This window comes from Triplophysa dalaica, chromosome 22, assembly GCF_015846415.1.
Source record: "Triplophysa dalaica isolate WHDGS20190420 chromosome 22, ASM1584641v1, whole genome shotgun sequence".
NCBI lineage: Eukaryota > Metazoa > Chordata > Actinopteri > Cypriniformes > Nemacheilidae > Triplophysa > Triplophysa dalaica.
The window spans coordinates 11,015,267-11,030,053 of record NC_079563.1 but is presented as its reverse complement, the minus strand read 5'-3'; the positions used below and the strand labels follow the sequence as shown (position 1 = coordinate 11,030,053).

The following is a 14,787-nucleotide window of genomic DNA, read 5'->3' as shown; positions in this document are numbered from 1 at the left end:
AACCTCACATGTCAAACTTAAAACTCAATAATATATATATATAGCATTTAGCAAAAGAAGTAAATCACGTGTTTTGTGGTCGGTCACGTGATAGTCAGCTGACTCGATGTATAAATTCGTCCGTCCGTGGTACGACACAGTGATATTGTGGTGAGTTGTGTAGTTGTCGGGTTAATAATAAAGTCGTCAACTCATATAGTTGTGTATAGTTGCTGCGAAACAGGACGTTCAGACGCATAAATATTTCTTTCACGGGGTTCCATCAAAACACGAAGCCGGTGACTGTCGATGTATTCAGTATGGGGCGTCCAGCGGTCGGATTGTTCATCTGCGCCTTTTGTATAGTTTATTCATGTGTTTTAGTGTCGTTGGCTTCCGGATACCCTCTTGAAGAAGGGACAGGTTCCCCACTGAGGTTTGTGGATCAGATCGATCGCTTTAAGGTCGGATTTAGCTGGCACAATGTGTCGTGTGGGGTGTGTAAAGCGATCTTTACCGCTGTTGACATCGCGCTGCTGGTGAGACCTGCTTATTTATTATTCTGTTAGTGAGTGTTTTTAATATTGCATGCTTTAAAATCAAAAGGTGAGATGTAATGGCTTTATAAAAAATATATTTTATTTTTCAAAACTTTTATTTTTAATTATTTTTCTAACTTTTTGCATTGTGGTTATTTGTTCACTTATGCGTAAAGGGGGAAGGTTATAGGCTTCATTTGGCAAACCAGGGGCCCGTTTTAATAGTTGCAGACAACTTATTATGTGAATTTCTAAATGATTTTGAAAACATTTGTTATAAATGTGACTAATAGGCGATTTATTGTTCTTAACAGAGTAGCACAAACACCGAGCGTGTGGCACATGCCGTGGAAGAAGCTTGTGCCCGCCTGCATCTGGCCAACCCGCAGGTGTGCCGAGACATCACCCAGCTCTTCAGTAAAGACTTCATCCGTGCTCTTCAGGAGTCTTATCTCTGGCCACCGGAGGCCTGCGCCCTACTGGTGGGACCCGCGTGTGGTCATTTTGATATCTATGCCCCCTGGAACGTCTCACTGCCACGGGTACCCAAACCCCCAGTGACCTCACCGACCCCTCCTAAACCGGGCTCTCCGCAAAGCAGGATCCTCTTCCTCACGGATATCCACTGGGACGCTGTGTACGCCGAGGGCAGCGTTGCCAATTGCAATGAGCCCCTCTGCTGTCGAAATGAATCTGGGAGGGCCAGCTGGAATCACAACGGTGCTGGACACTGGGGTACCTACGGCAAATGTGACCTCCCTTTGCGTACGGTTGAAAACCTTCTCCAAAACGTAGCCAAATCTGGCCCCTGGGATTGGGTGTACTGGACAGGAGATATACCAGCACACAATGTCTGGTCTCAGACCAGAGCTCAACAGCTCAATGAGCTTATCACCATCTCCAGACTCATACTCAAATACCTGGGGCCCAATGTAACCGTGTATCCTGCGGTGGGAAATCATGAGAGCACTCCGGTAAATAGCTTTCCGCCTCCGTTTGTACGTGGGAACCGGTCTTCAAGCTGGCTATATGACACTATGGCGGAGGAGTGGGCACCCTGGTTACCTGCGGATGCCCTAAAGACTATAAGGTATTGCATGAATGGCACAATATGGTGACCAAATTCATAGGCACAAAAACATGGGTAACATGAAAATTAAAGAGGAAAATAATAAAAATATAGGAAAGCACTGATACTACAGTTAATCATAAAATTGTGTGATTTAACTTGAAGGCCTAATTTAAATACATTAAATTATTTATTTATTTGTATATAATGATATATATATATATATATATATATATATATATATATATATATATATATATATATATATTAATAATAATAATTGTAATTATTTACTAATATTATTTTAATCTTGGATTTGGGTCAGTGATGTATAAGGATTTTTGACATGTTAATTTTCAAATTCAAATAATAATACTATCTATTGCAGTTATTCAAACATTAAGAATATGGTGTACACAGAAAAGCAGATTTAAATTTTAAATTAAATGATTTGAGTGTTTTTCATCTGAAAGCATATGGGTCGATGAGGTACTTCTGCTAAAATTTCAGCCTAGCTCTTACATCCGTTACCATAGGGAACAAAGGCGTTTCGCTTCAGGATGCACTTAGGATTATGCATAACAACATGAGTCTAATTATTGAAACACTTCGCTTTACGTCAACAGCCAAAAAGAAGAAGCACTTCAGGCTATCCGTTTCAAGGTACATCAACAAATAAGAAAAAAGCAAAGTTAACTTTTGCACTTATTAGAGGCATGATCCCAGAGGCACTTCACAGTACTCACCCGTAGTGCTGTCGGTTCGCTGAAATTTGAACGTTTTCTTCTTACAAACATATCGTTATCACTTTAGTGCTATGACAGCGTGACCTTGCTAGCTGAGATTTTAGCGGACGTACGTCATCATCCCGTGTGCATATACCCCATTGACCACAGCCCTAAAAAAGGTCAGATTTATCTTAAAATTAATTAATTTCCTTAATGCTTGATTTTTTTTTTTTTTTTACAGATATTTGTTTAGAAACAAAGTATTTCCACTTCTTTGAGTTTCTTTGATAAGTAATCACCTCATATTTTTGTTCTATAATTTAGTCTTCTTAAATGAACAAAAAGGAACATAACGCATACAATTGATATAATGTTTTACAAATAACCTTCACTTAAAGTCCCCGTGAACTGATCATTTTTTCGTATTGACTCACTTCCGAGTAAAATGTAATTTCGAATTCGAAATTTGGTGGGTGTGGCTTCCGTTTTTCTCTGCGATCTGATTGGATTTATAAAAATAGGCGTTGCATTTTGAAATTGAACTGGCATCAGACAGGCAGTTGAAGGGGAGGAGTTAACTGATGCTCCGCCCAAGTCGTCTTGCATACATCATTTAAAATGAAAAGTCATTTTTTGATTTTAACTGAAGATTATCAGAGCACATGAATTTGAGAGAATGACCCACACAAATAAGCTATCTACACGAAATACTGCAATATGTCATGAAAAAACAGGTGTTGTAATTTTTTATTTCACTTGAACTTTAAGCATGGTGTATCAGAGATTCATATTTCAGCCAAACATTTTAATTTTAATACATTACTGAATTTATTGGTCACACCACATGACAAGTGGTTGTTATACGCCATTGACCCATGTATTTATTGAAACTCAAAAAGACATTTGTTTAACATTTCGATTCGGTTATTGTTTGGTTAGTGTAGTGTAGTGTAGTCTAAGATGTTTTTTATGTCTCTTCTCTAGGCGTGGAGGGTTCTACACAGCGGAAGTTCAGCAAGGTTTGCGAGTGGTGTCTTTGAATATGAACTTCTGTGCAAGAGAGAACTTCTGGCTTATGGTGAACTCCACAGATCCTGCCAACCAACTCCAGTGGCTTGTTCACATACTGCAAGAGTCTGAGAACAAGGGTGAGAAGGTCTGTAAAAATCATTTATATTTGAAGGATACGAAAGTAAAAAATCAGCACATTTAAGTGTGTATGATGAAGCTTTTGCATGCTGCAGCAGTTTAACAAGTTGCAACATTACTGTTGGTGTTTGTGGATTGAGGTTTAGAGGTGTCCACAAAACTGATCATGAGTCAGTGCTAAAATAAAGCGTGTGACTGTTGTATTTCCTATGTGCTGTATGCTTTTTCACAGGTTTACTTTAAAGGTTTAAGTTAAAGTGTGTTATGGTTTACTTTGTGTTTGGTTTTGTATCTGTAAGGTTCACATTATTGGACACATTCCTCCAGGACTCTGTCTTAGCAGCTGGAGCAGGAATTACTATCATATAGTCAACAGGTCAGTCAGTTCTTCACATTGACCCTTTTACTGTTCAAACAGTTGAGGGTTATAACTGGTCAAAGTTTGCACCGAGTCAACATGTCTGCTTAACTTCCGCATGACTGGTGTAGCAGTACTGTTTTTTTATCAGTATAGGCTACTTTTTTTATCTTAAATGCCATCTTGTTGGCAAATTCGGGTCATGTTGACTATAAAAAATGTTTTTCTATATGCATAACATATAGACATGTAAGTGTATAGGGACAGGAGTTAATGATTCACATGTTATACACAGTCCCGGTTTGTGAAATTGCCAAATTCCATATTACAAATTTTAGGTATGGGGAAATCAGGAAGTAAAATGAGTTTGTACAAAACTTTATGCAAAAAAACGATGTGAGAAATATTAGGTTGGTGTTTGATGCTTCTGTCAAGATTTCTCCGTATCCTCGGAAGATCACTATTCTATCTGATGAAGCCACAAGAGTGAGGATACACCAAATTGAAAACTTACAGGGATAAAGTATTCCTCGCAGTTGAATTATACCATATAGATTATACTGTTTTAATTCAGTTAAGAAACTGATACTTTATTATGTTCAGTACATTTTGTCACAACTGAAAATGTGTTTATTTTTCTGTTTAAAATGTGTTCTTTTCAGGTATGAAAGCACCATAAGTGGTCAGTTTTTCGGACACACGCACACTGATGAGTTTCAGATATTCTATGATGAGGACACGCTGACCCGTCCATTGGGTGTGGCTTTTATTGCACCAAGTGTCACCACCTTTGTCAACCTGAATCCAGGTACTGCATAGAAAAGCGCTTGTTAAATAAGCTACAAGGCTGTGCATTGACTTTAGCTTTTGTTTTTTTATAACCAGGGTATCGTGTTTATTACACTGATGGAAACTATCCAAACAGCAGTCGGATGGTGTTGGATCATGAGACCTTCATTCTTAACCTGACACTTGCTAACAACATCTCAAACGGACCAGCATTACCCTCAAAACCTGACCCCAACCCGTCATGGACTCTGTTGTATCGTGCTAAAGAGGCTTTCGGTTTGTCCACCCTCTTCCCAACAGATTTTGAAAACCTGATCAAAGTGTTTCTAAACAATGACCGGGTCTTCAAGCGCTTTTGGTATCTTAATCATAAAGGCCATGTGTCGGAGCCATGCGAGGCAACTTGTAAGACTGCACTCATCTGCTTTCTACGAAGTGGACAATATGACCTTCTGACGAAGTGTGATCTACTACATGGTGCTAATGAAGAGATAATTCGCTCTGTTAGGAAGACTATGTGTTGAGCTGATACAAAACTAGCGTGCATGAATCTGCTTGCATCAGAACCGCACCAGAGTACAAGAGAATTTTTACAGGGAGACTGTTAGCACTTTTTTTTGTTTGTTTGGTTATCAGAAAGTTGTAGCATTTGACATCACACTTATTTGTCGTCAAAATGTTTCTGTCGTTTCTGCACAATGCTATAAAGTATTTGCTCAAGACAGAGATGGTTCTCGTAAATTGTACGTTTACAGCAGCGACCCACCCAATGCATTGAAACAACAAATGTGTTTGTTGAAAATGAAACGTGCATCACAACTGAATCATGTGGTGTGTTTGCACTTTGTGAAAAACCACTACTGCTTAGACTTAGTCCTCAGTTCTCGCTTATCTGTGGTTTTGAGTTCTGTCGTCATGTCAATGAGGAGGAGATTGTGGTTGATTGCTGAAATGTTTTTGTTATTTTCTGCATTGACCCAAGTACACTGGAGACCGTGTTAAATTATGGTTTGTTGATTTAACCTCACGTTCACATCCATATATACATATATACACCATTTGACTGGTAAAGTTGGCACATATAAAATTCATAACAAGAACTTTGTCATGTGATTTTTGTGAAATGTACTATTATTCTGATATGAAAAAATGATTTTGTACTTATGCCAATATGTGGAGACCTTTTATGAATGAAAAATAATGGATTATCAGATACAGGGTTTGATTTACTGACAAAAGAAATATGTTGCAGTCATTTGTGCTTCTGTTGATTTGTCTAACCTTTAAGTGCCTGTTTTTTGGGGGGGTTCAGATAAGATGGTAACTTCAATGTAACCAAAGCTGTAAAAACTGAATTTAAAATATATGTTTGCAATGATTAATTGTATTTCTGAGTAATGCACTAAGCTTCTGTCCTTTAGATTTATCATACAGGATACAAAACCTGTTCACACTTTTGTTTCCATAGTTCCATAAATTCAACCTCACCCTTTCTTTGTACAAAAACATGAACTGAAATGCAAACAAGGAATGAAAAACCCCCAAAATTGTTATTTGCAGTACAGTATAATTTCTTTCTTTCAAACTGTACACATACAAACCACACTTTCAGATCCAAACCAAACGCACACAATTATAGCGGCAACCTTTTTAATCAGTTTTTCTGCAGTGCAAGAAAAAGGAAAACCTCTATAGGCCAAACCTGAGAAAATGGCACCATCAAGAGGTCAATAGTACACATTTAAAGTTAAGAAATCATTGAATTTTGCCAGCATAACTATAGCCTTTTAGAATACATGAATTTATGCCCAGTTACACGTATTGTATTATTTACAATGTTTCATAGAAATCCTATAAAATAATGTTTTGTATCATATCTCAAAATTTGATGGTTTACTATAACCTGATGATAACAGTATGGCACAGTAAAGAAACCTAGAAGACCATTCTTATTTTATATCCACAGTGATCATTACAATTATCAAATCGTCTCGGTTGTTTTGCTAGATATGTATCCACCACCATGAAAATATGAAGGAAACAGTGAACCGCACTGCAAGCAGTGTTCTACGGGATTGTATGATTCATCAAATTTGACATTTTGCACCACAATCATAAAATTATGTAAAAATTCAAAAAATATTTGACGTGTAACATCCCAATGTTCTGCAACATATCAAATATATCATACAGACACATTCAGTTCATTTGACATATTTAGGTTTATTTGACAGCTTGTTCACAGCGGCACTATCCCTTAATATCCTTTCACGTAAGACAATACAAAAATAGTAAACAATAATACATGATTAATGTCACAGTGAATAGCGTTAAACAAAGAGGATCCTTTTAAGGGTCTGTGAAAGACAATGTCACTCCAAAGTCCTCCTTATAGATGTCCCATGTCTTAGATTTGTGTGGATTGTCTAATTCTTCTCTCGAAAGGTGAAGCCTGTAATACAAACATCAACAAACAACATTTTAATCCAACCCCCTTAAAAAACTAATCATAACTTCTTAAATCTTAACTTTTAAATCTTTAATCATAATTGGAAGCTCATCTGTTAACAGAAAACCTACCTGTTGTTGTCTACAAAAGATGTGTTAAACCAGAAATAAAATGGACAGTCCTCGTACCCTTTTGGTAGACCCTGGAGAGAGAGAAAAATAAGATATTGAGTAAATCTCATTTAACCTTTCCAGCCAGATACATTCAGATACATAATAAACATAACAGGAAGAACGTACAGCACTGGATTCAAACATTATCTTGACATCTCCAGACACAACAGGCCCCTTCTGTAAACTGATGACCACTGCATTGCTGCCCGTGTCAGGAAACAACTAAAAATACACAAGACGTGGCCATAATTTACAATAAAATACATTAAATATATTGTTGTTCTCTAACCATGCATAATTTCTTTGTAGTTAAGTATGTTCTCAGTGTTTTATCAAATATATCAACAAAGCAGACTTTTAAGTCTGACACTTACGGCACAGTTCTCCAGTTTGGCACAAACACACTGAAAGACCAGCTCTCGCTTTACTATGATCTTTACCTCCAGGTCACTTCCATTACCTTTACCAACACCTGTAGAACAATTACACCGCTTTTACTGCATATACTAAATAACCTTTTTTGTTTTTGCTTATTAAAATACTGTATATTGGAAAAGAAAATATTACATATCACATATGCCCCTGCTAAATAAACTGTAATAATCAATGTTTTTTCAGTCCATCCATTTAGAATACTTTGTTAAAGTAGGTCTGACCTGCAATAGAGTTGATCCGGATGCTTTTTATTTTCAGGCTCTTTGGAGGTGGCATTTGGCGGTTGTACTGATTCTTCATAATCTCATAATAACCAACGTACCTGCTCTGCATATGCAAAAAGGAACAAACCATTTATCAGCAACTTCACAAAGATGTACATGAACCGGTCTTCACATTAAATTTGGATTGTAATTCCGTGTGTCAACTCACCTGGGAGGGAGTTTCAACACCCTGAAACTTTGAACTCATACTTTTATCCGTTCGTCTCTCCCCGAAGTACTCCAAACTCTCCTGGAGTTTATGAAATTATAGAAATATGATTATTTTAACAATGGAAAACACTCCATATCTCTAAATTCTCTTGCTGAACGCCTTGTGTTAATATACCTCTGCGCTCTCAAACTGGTCACTGTCAATGAGCCACGTGCACACCAAAGTCCCAGTTCGTCCTATTCATTAGAAACAAAGTGTTCAAGAAATATTTTGAGTTAAACTAAATAATATATCCTAACTTAGACATATCTTCTATACCAGCTTTATGTGCAGAGACAACTATAAGTAAAGGATTCTAAGGTTGATTCAAACGTTTTGGTTGAAAATTTAGAATGAGACAAAAATAGATCTCTAACCTTTCCCTCCTTTGCAATGGATGGCGATCACATTCCCGGAGTCTGCTGCCATCCATTCCCTGACACATGCCGTGTACCGCAGCATGTCCCTACAGCGTCGAGAACAGACTGATATCAATATACTCCTTATTTGCAGATTCAAGCAAACCTCAAAGATATGGCATAGTGGAACCATCTAAGATATGTTTAAAGGATCAGCTGTGACGATGTCAAACTTACTCAAGTGATGGTACGTTATGATCATCTATCATAATCCGCTCCACTCTATAATGAAAGAATTTAGAATCATATCCCTTCTCACCTGAAATAGAAACCAGATTGGGTTGAATCTTCTTCGAGTTTATTTGAAAACGGTTTGAGACTTAACTTTATTTGTACTGAGAAAGTATATAACAAGAGACTGTCTACGTACTACACAGATTAAAGACCTTGTAGTGATCAGGATGTTTGGCATCGAGGAATCTAGCAACCTCCTGCAATGCAAAAGTGACATTTATGTATTAAAATTCATGTGCTTTTAAACAACTACACTTTAAAATGTCTTATAAAATTTCTATTTACAATTTGTTAAATCTCACAGTTTTGTGAAATGCTATTCATGTTCACAAAAAAAGGTTTGTGTTCCGTCCGAGACATACTTTGATATGGTTTCTATAGAGCGCCTGCTTGCCGGATGATGGAAATGACATGGCAATCACTCTCTCTAAAGAAGGAAAAGACAGACGACTTACATGTAATATTTATTATGCATTAAAGTACTCTGATGTTAATTAAATGCAGACAAAAAAAAACGTTCATGGTTTCTTTTGTAAAACAACGCGACAGCACCTGTGACATATGTGAGATCCAGATCAAATCCATCTCTTTGGTACCGCCTTTTGTTCTCAGACACCTGTAAATATTATAGACAAATGCAGCCAACACACACTCTAAAAACGTATGAAGAGATATCACGACCTCGCCACAAGATGTAAAACACTCACCATTCTTCTGGTGACCTTTTCAAGCTCCTTCTTCTGGGAGGCAAATCTGAAGATCCGTACCAGTATAATAATCCTCAAAGCTCTCAGGAACGTCACCGCCCTGCACACAGAGTATGATTAAGATATTAATAATATAACAGTGTTTTCTATAATTGATACCCCTAAAAAGTTCAAATCAAATATTCAAAACAGTGGTCTGACCAATAATCATTTTCATTTAGGGGAAATAAAAGCATCAAGGTATGGATGTTTTATTAAATAATAAAAATGGTTTCTGTGCTATACCTGGGAATTAAGCTGGCTCCTGAGAAATCGGAGAATGTGTAGATCATGGTGACCACCAGGGTAACAGATACAATACAAGCATCTATTATATTCAGCTTTGAGCTGAAGTACACCTTGAATCTGAGAACAAGGTTGAAGAACAGTTTATCAGAGATTGCTATTAAATGCATTCTGTGTACACATACAGTACATGCAAAGTTAGCATTTTAGACCATGTTATGATAACCCTCGTGTGTAAATGCATTATGATTAAAGTGAATTAAATGAAGTGAACTACTCCTTTAACTTGTGTGGGAGATCTCTAGGAAACTGATTCGATTAAAACACATTTTGAAAAGCAGAAAATATGATAGCATAGGGAACATCTGTTTCCTGTAGACAACTTCCTGTCATGAGGGCCATACGTCATTTGTTCTTGTCCCTCTTGAGCGTGTGCGATTAGGGCGCAGATGCCGAATGATGATTTTCAACATATATATATACCACAGCGACATCAACCGGACAACACAAGTTCACATGTGACAGAAAACCACTGGCCTGCTGCCATGGCTTTTAGTGCCGTCCTCCTCCCCCAAACTGACCCCTTATTGTGAACTTTAAAAACTACGAACCCCTCCACATAGACACGGAGCAGCACATCAATGAGGAAAAAGAAGGAGATGCCCAGAGAAACAGCCTCCAATGCACTTTCCACATCACTGCTCTTGTTGGAAAGAGACAAGTCCACTATCACCAGAACAATATCTATGATGATAAGTATCAGGCCGAACACACTGGAAATCAGAACAGGACGTGTCACATTCACAAATGTTCTATCGTGGGGACATAAACAATAAGGAATTTTTACTGTTAAATGATGCCACTCACCGAAATCCAAAGGACATCACAAATGGACCTATCATTTTCCGGACACGACTACATAACAAACAGAAGACAGTGACAGATAAAATTTACAACTAAAGGAACGTTCAGTTTTACCCCAAGAAATTGTAAACTTACTAGTACATGGTGTCTGGCTCGGCTGTATCCTCCTTCCCATCATCGATACGCACCTCAGCCTCCTCTTTCACTCCATTGCTGATAAACACAAAACAAAGACATTCGTTAAGTGATAGAAACTAATGAAGGGGGATACAACAAAACAACATACTGAGCAGTGAGGAAATTTATTGATATTTATTATAAATATATATACTGTATATATTTTAATATTCACAAAAAATATATTTTTTATTATATTTATAACAAGACACAATGTACTGAACAATGAGACTTTTGTATTACTACAAATAAAACATATTCATATTTAGTTTAATATTTACTAAACTTATTTTCCAAAATAAAAGTCATCGAAACAATAGAACAACATAAATGTACAGTTACGAATGGAATTATATTGTGACTAAACCTAAACTAAATCAAAACTACATTATATTTTAGCATCTTCAAAGTAGCCACACTTCGCCTACAATTTTAAATGTACATTTTATCAACCATTTTAATAAGACACCTTTTAAAGAGTAGGCTATTGCGATTTATCTATTCTGAGCTCTAGTTGGCTGCCTTTCATAATTTTTTGGCCATCCATATTAATACTTTGTTGACTTTTTAATGTTGTGACACCTAAACTTTTGAAAGGCGGTATATGAATTATAGTAACATTTCAGACAATTGTTTACATTTATTGTAATGACATTTACAATAAATTACTCGAGGAAATGGGTACATTTTACAACATGACTAGTAACAGAATGACTCTTTTCATTTACTATCATTATAACAAAACATTGTGAGAATGTAACTAAAATATTCATGTAAAATGTAGGGAGTAAAGGTCAAGATTCTGGTGAAGTGTTAGTAAGTAATGTTATACACTCACCCATTAACTTCCTTGGAATCAAGCCCAGGGTTAAAATGCACAGATGTCATTTTTGAAAGTTTCTTTGTAAAAACTGCAAGAAACAAATCCACATTCCAGGGGAACTTTAAGGTTAAATGTTGTACAGACATTTTATCAAAGACATACGTGTGCTGAACTCTAAATATTTATATAGCAAATAAAGCATGAACTGTTTTTTATAAACACTAAGTAAAAACACTTACAAGGGTGCAAATCGAAGATGTTTTTTCTTTTGGCTGGTTTAATATCCCATGCAGTACTTCAGTTGATAGCTTTCCAGTCTCTAACTCTTAATTGTATTTTTTTGTAAAGGAATAATAATGTCTTGTATTTGTCCAGATCTAAACAAGTTCACGTCGAAAGATTGGCAGCGTTTGGAACTCCGATGGAAAGCAGACCGCGCATCCGGGAAACAGTTTTCCTATAGATTGCAGTTTGGGCATCTCTGCAGAAGTACGCATTCTTCAAACATTTATCCCTACATGATTCACTTTACGAGTCCTGACTGTCCCGTGATTTCTGTGGGAAAACAAAGGAAGGAGGTTCAAAGGTCGCCCGTGGTTTTCTTATTTCTCCATCCGCGCTCACGCCGCCCTCCTCTCCTGTTGCAGACGTAGCGGATTCTCAACTTCCTGATGCGCGCTCCAGTTAACATTACTCAAACCGACATGCTCGATTATCGAAAACATATGTGATAGCTTTACTTAGTATTTAGGGAAAATATGAAGTGTTTGGTTTCAAAAATTATGTTTTTTATTATGTTGTCATGTTTTTATTGTGTTAGTTAGCTTTGTTTTTGAAGTTATAACGGGTTGCATTGAGACAAACCAAATGCAGTTTGATTGACATTAATTGGATTACACTATAAAAAACATATTTTTTTTACCATTTTGCAACCAAACTCTTCATATATTTACTGTTTAAATTACATTTTTATCGAAATGTTATACTGTTGTTGGGTTAAACTGGTGAGATGTTTCATGCCAACATAAAACCATTCAATCCTAGCCTACAGGAAGAAGCCACAACATAAATTATTTTTGTTGTGGTTTTGATAAAACACTAATGGTTCATAATTTGTAAAAGAATCCCATTTCTTCATTTCTCTTCATTTTTATTATGAACTGAAGAAAATGCTGAATTTCTTTCACTGAGGATTTCTGTTTTCCAAAGACAGAATGCCACATAAATGATCAATAAAACATTCATGTTATTGGTTGTGGTATGTGTGGAATTGGGAAAGATGAAACGTCGTTCAATGGACGTCTAATGTGGACCATGCGGAACCAACGGCGCCTATAAATATTAGAGAAGAAAGTCTGGAGGACATTTCATTGAACATACCAAACCAGGAGAGTGAAGAACACAACTTATAGCTGTGGTAAGTCTCTATTGTACCTTTTCTTTTTGGTTTGTGTTCGGTTTAAAGTTGTTGTGTATTTTTTATGTGTTTCAATACGGATTTCTTTTTTCCTTGTATTCGAAGATCATGTCACAGTTCCTGTTTATTTTGATGTTTCTCGCTCTGCTGATGCTCCAGATGTTGGTAAGTTGCCACTTTTTTGTAAGTTGAATGATTGTGTAACATCATTTAGACATTATATGACAAATACGTTGTCTTTAGTTTATCAAGGCAGAGGAAGAATGCACATTATCTGAAGTGTCAAAGCTCAAGGAAGAGATACGCAAGCTTAATAACAAACTGTTCGTCGGCGAGTGGAAAGTTATGCATCTGCGCAATCACCGTCGCTTCAAGTTACAACCACAGGAGCACAATAACACATATGAAAACAACACTGAACCTTTACCAACTTTACCGAGTACTGGGGGAACCTTATTAGTTCATGACAGGGGTAATATTTACTCAACCTTAAAACTGTAAGAAAAATCTAACCAAACCATCGCAAGGACATGAAGGCTAATTCTTATTCATTACTTTTGTAATATATAACAGATTGTTCTGAGTTGTATGATAGACTCAAACCAGGGTCCGGATTCTACAGGATCAAACCCAAAGCGTCAGTAGAACCGTTTCTGGTGTACTGTGACATGGATGATGGAGCGGGCTGGACCGTGATTCAAAAGCGAATTAATGGGAAAGTTAATTTTGAAAGGTAGGTCTAACAGGTGCAGTGTCTCATGATGGTTCTTCTCTAATATATTTGGTATTTACATTTAAACCCACAAATAGTTTGATTACCACTATTCATACCAACAGAAATTGGGAGGATTATAAGAATGGATTTGGTCACTTTCAAACAAGTAGAGATGAATTTTGGCTTGGGAATGATCATATTCTCGTCTTGCTTCATGACGGTAGGATTATGCATTGGTAAAGAGAATACACTTTGTATGAGCTGGTCATTATATCTCTCCAACAATTATTTTTCCAAAATCCTTTTAGGTGAGAATGATATGAAAATCGATTTGATGGACTGGAAAGGACAGAAGTCCTACGCAATGTATGACGGCTTTAGAGTATCCAATGAAACGGTAGGATGCTTAATGTTTCTTCAAAACCGAAAGAACATTCTTCAAGGAGGGTGATTGTGTATTCTCTTCTCTCACATCCTCAGGATAAGTACCGGCTGCACTATGGGACGTACAGTGGTCAGGCAGGGGATGCCCTGTCTGGAGGGGCCAATATGGTGGAGCAGTGGTCAGCCTCTCATTACGGCATGCAATTTAGCACCATCGATCAGGATCATGATCGCTACAGGCAGGGCAGCTGTGCTGTAGAAAACCGAGGGGGCTGGTGGTACAATAGGCGAGTCATCATTTTATAATATGCTATGTTGTCAGGGAGGACAATTGTTTGTGTTGACATTTATGCATTTACTGCGCTTTTATCCAAACGTGTTACCTGTTGACATATTTGTGTGAACACAGGTGTCACGCTGCAAATCTTAATGGAAGGTTTTACAGAGATGGCGAGTACAAAGCCAAGTATGACAACGGTGTGGTCTGGAGCACATGGAAAGGGTTGTGGTACTCTCTCAGACACACTTCTATGAAGATCCGACCCAGCGGGTACATGGATAATGTAGGTAGCGGAGCAGGACCGGCAGAGTAAAATGATACATTATACACATTTATGTAT

At 37.1% G+C, this 14,787-nt stretch overlaps 3 protein-coding genes across 3 annotated transcripts; 2 read left to right on the top strand and 1 right to left on the bottom strand.

Annotated features, from left to right (window-relative positions):
- Positions 1 to 94: 94 nt before the first annotated feature.
- Positions 95 to 5,993, top strand: smpd1 (sphingomyelin phosphodiesterase 1). Its single transcript, XM_056737360.1, has 6 exons — positions 95 to 518; positions 833 to 1,608; positions 3,300 to 3,471; positions 3,764 to 3,840; positions 4,485 to 4,630; positions 4,708 to 5,993. The coding sequence occupies exons 1-6, from the start codon at positions 300 to 302 to the stop codon at positions 5,133 to 5,135; spliced, it is 1,818 nt and encodes a 605-aa protein (XP_056593338.1). The 5' UTR covers positions 95 to 299; the 3' UTR covers positions 5,136 to 5,993.
- Positions 5,994 to 6,814: 821 nt separating this feature from the next.
- tpte (transmembrane phosphatase with tensin homology) lies at positions 6,815 to 12,315 on the bottom strand. The gene is made up of 19 exons (XM_056736524.1): positions 11,891 to 12,315; positions 11,667 to 11,739; positions 10,787 to 10,864; positions 10,655 to 10,702; positions 10,399 to 10,560; positions 9,788 to 9,907; positions 9,503 to 9,602; positions 9,348 to 9,411; positions 9,158 to 9,222; positions 8,932 to 8,992; positions 8,739 to 8,820; positions 8,520 to 8,608; positions 8,278 to 8,339; positions 8,101 to 8,181; positions 7,890 to 7,995; positions 7,608 to 7,705; positions 7,360 to 7,455; positions 7,192 to 7,262; positions 6,815 to 7,063 (listed from the first exon to the last, which is right to left on the bottom strand). The coding sequence occupies exons 2-19, from the start codon at positions 11,714 to 11,716 to the stop codon at positions 6,961 to 6,963; spliced, it is 1,536 nt and encodes a 511-aa protein (XP_056592502.1). The 5' UTR covers positions 11,717 to 11,739; positions 11,891 to 12,315; the 3' UTR covers positions 6,815 to 6,960.
- Positions 12,316 to 12,774: 459 nt separating this feature from the next.
- fgl1b (fibrinogen like 1B) lies at positions 12,775 to 14,763 on the top strand. The gene is made up of 8 exons (XM_056736429.1): positions 12,775 to 13,068; positions 13,174 to 13,233; positions 13,312 to 13,540; positions 13,642 to 13,801; positions 13,906 to 14,003; positions 14,092 to 14,180; positions 14,264 to 14,454; positions 14,577 to 14,763. The coding sequence occupies exons 2-8, from the start codon at positions 13,177 to 13,179 to the stop codon at positions 14,758 to 14,760; spliced, it is 1,008 nt and encodes a 335-aa protein (XP_056592407.1). The 5' UTR covers positions 12,775 to 13,068; positions 13,174 to 13,176; the 3' UTR covers positions 14,761 to 14,763.
- Positions 14,764 to 14,787: the final 24 nt, after the last annotated feature.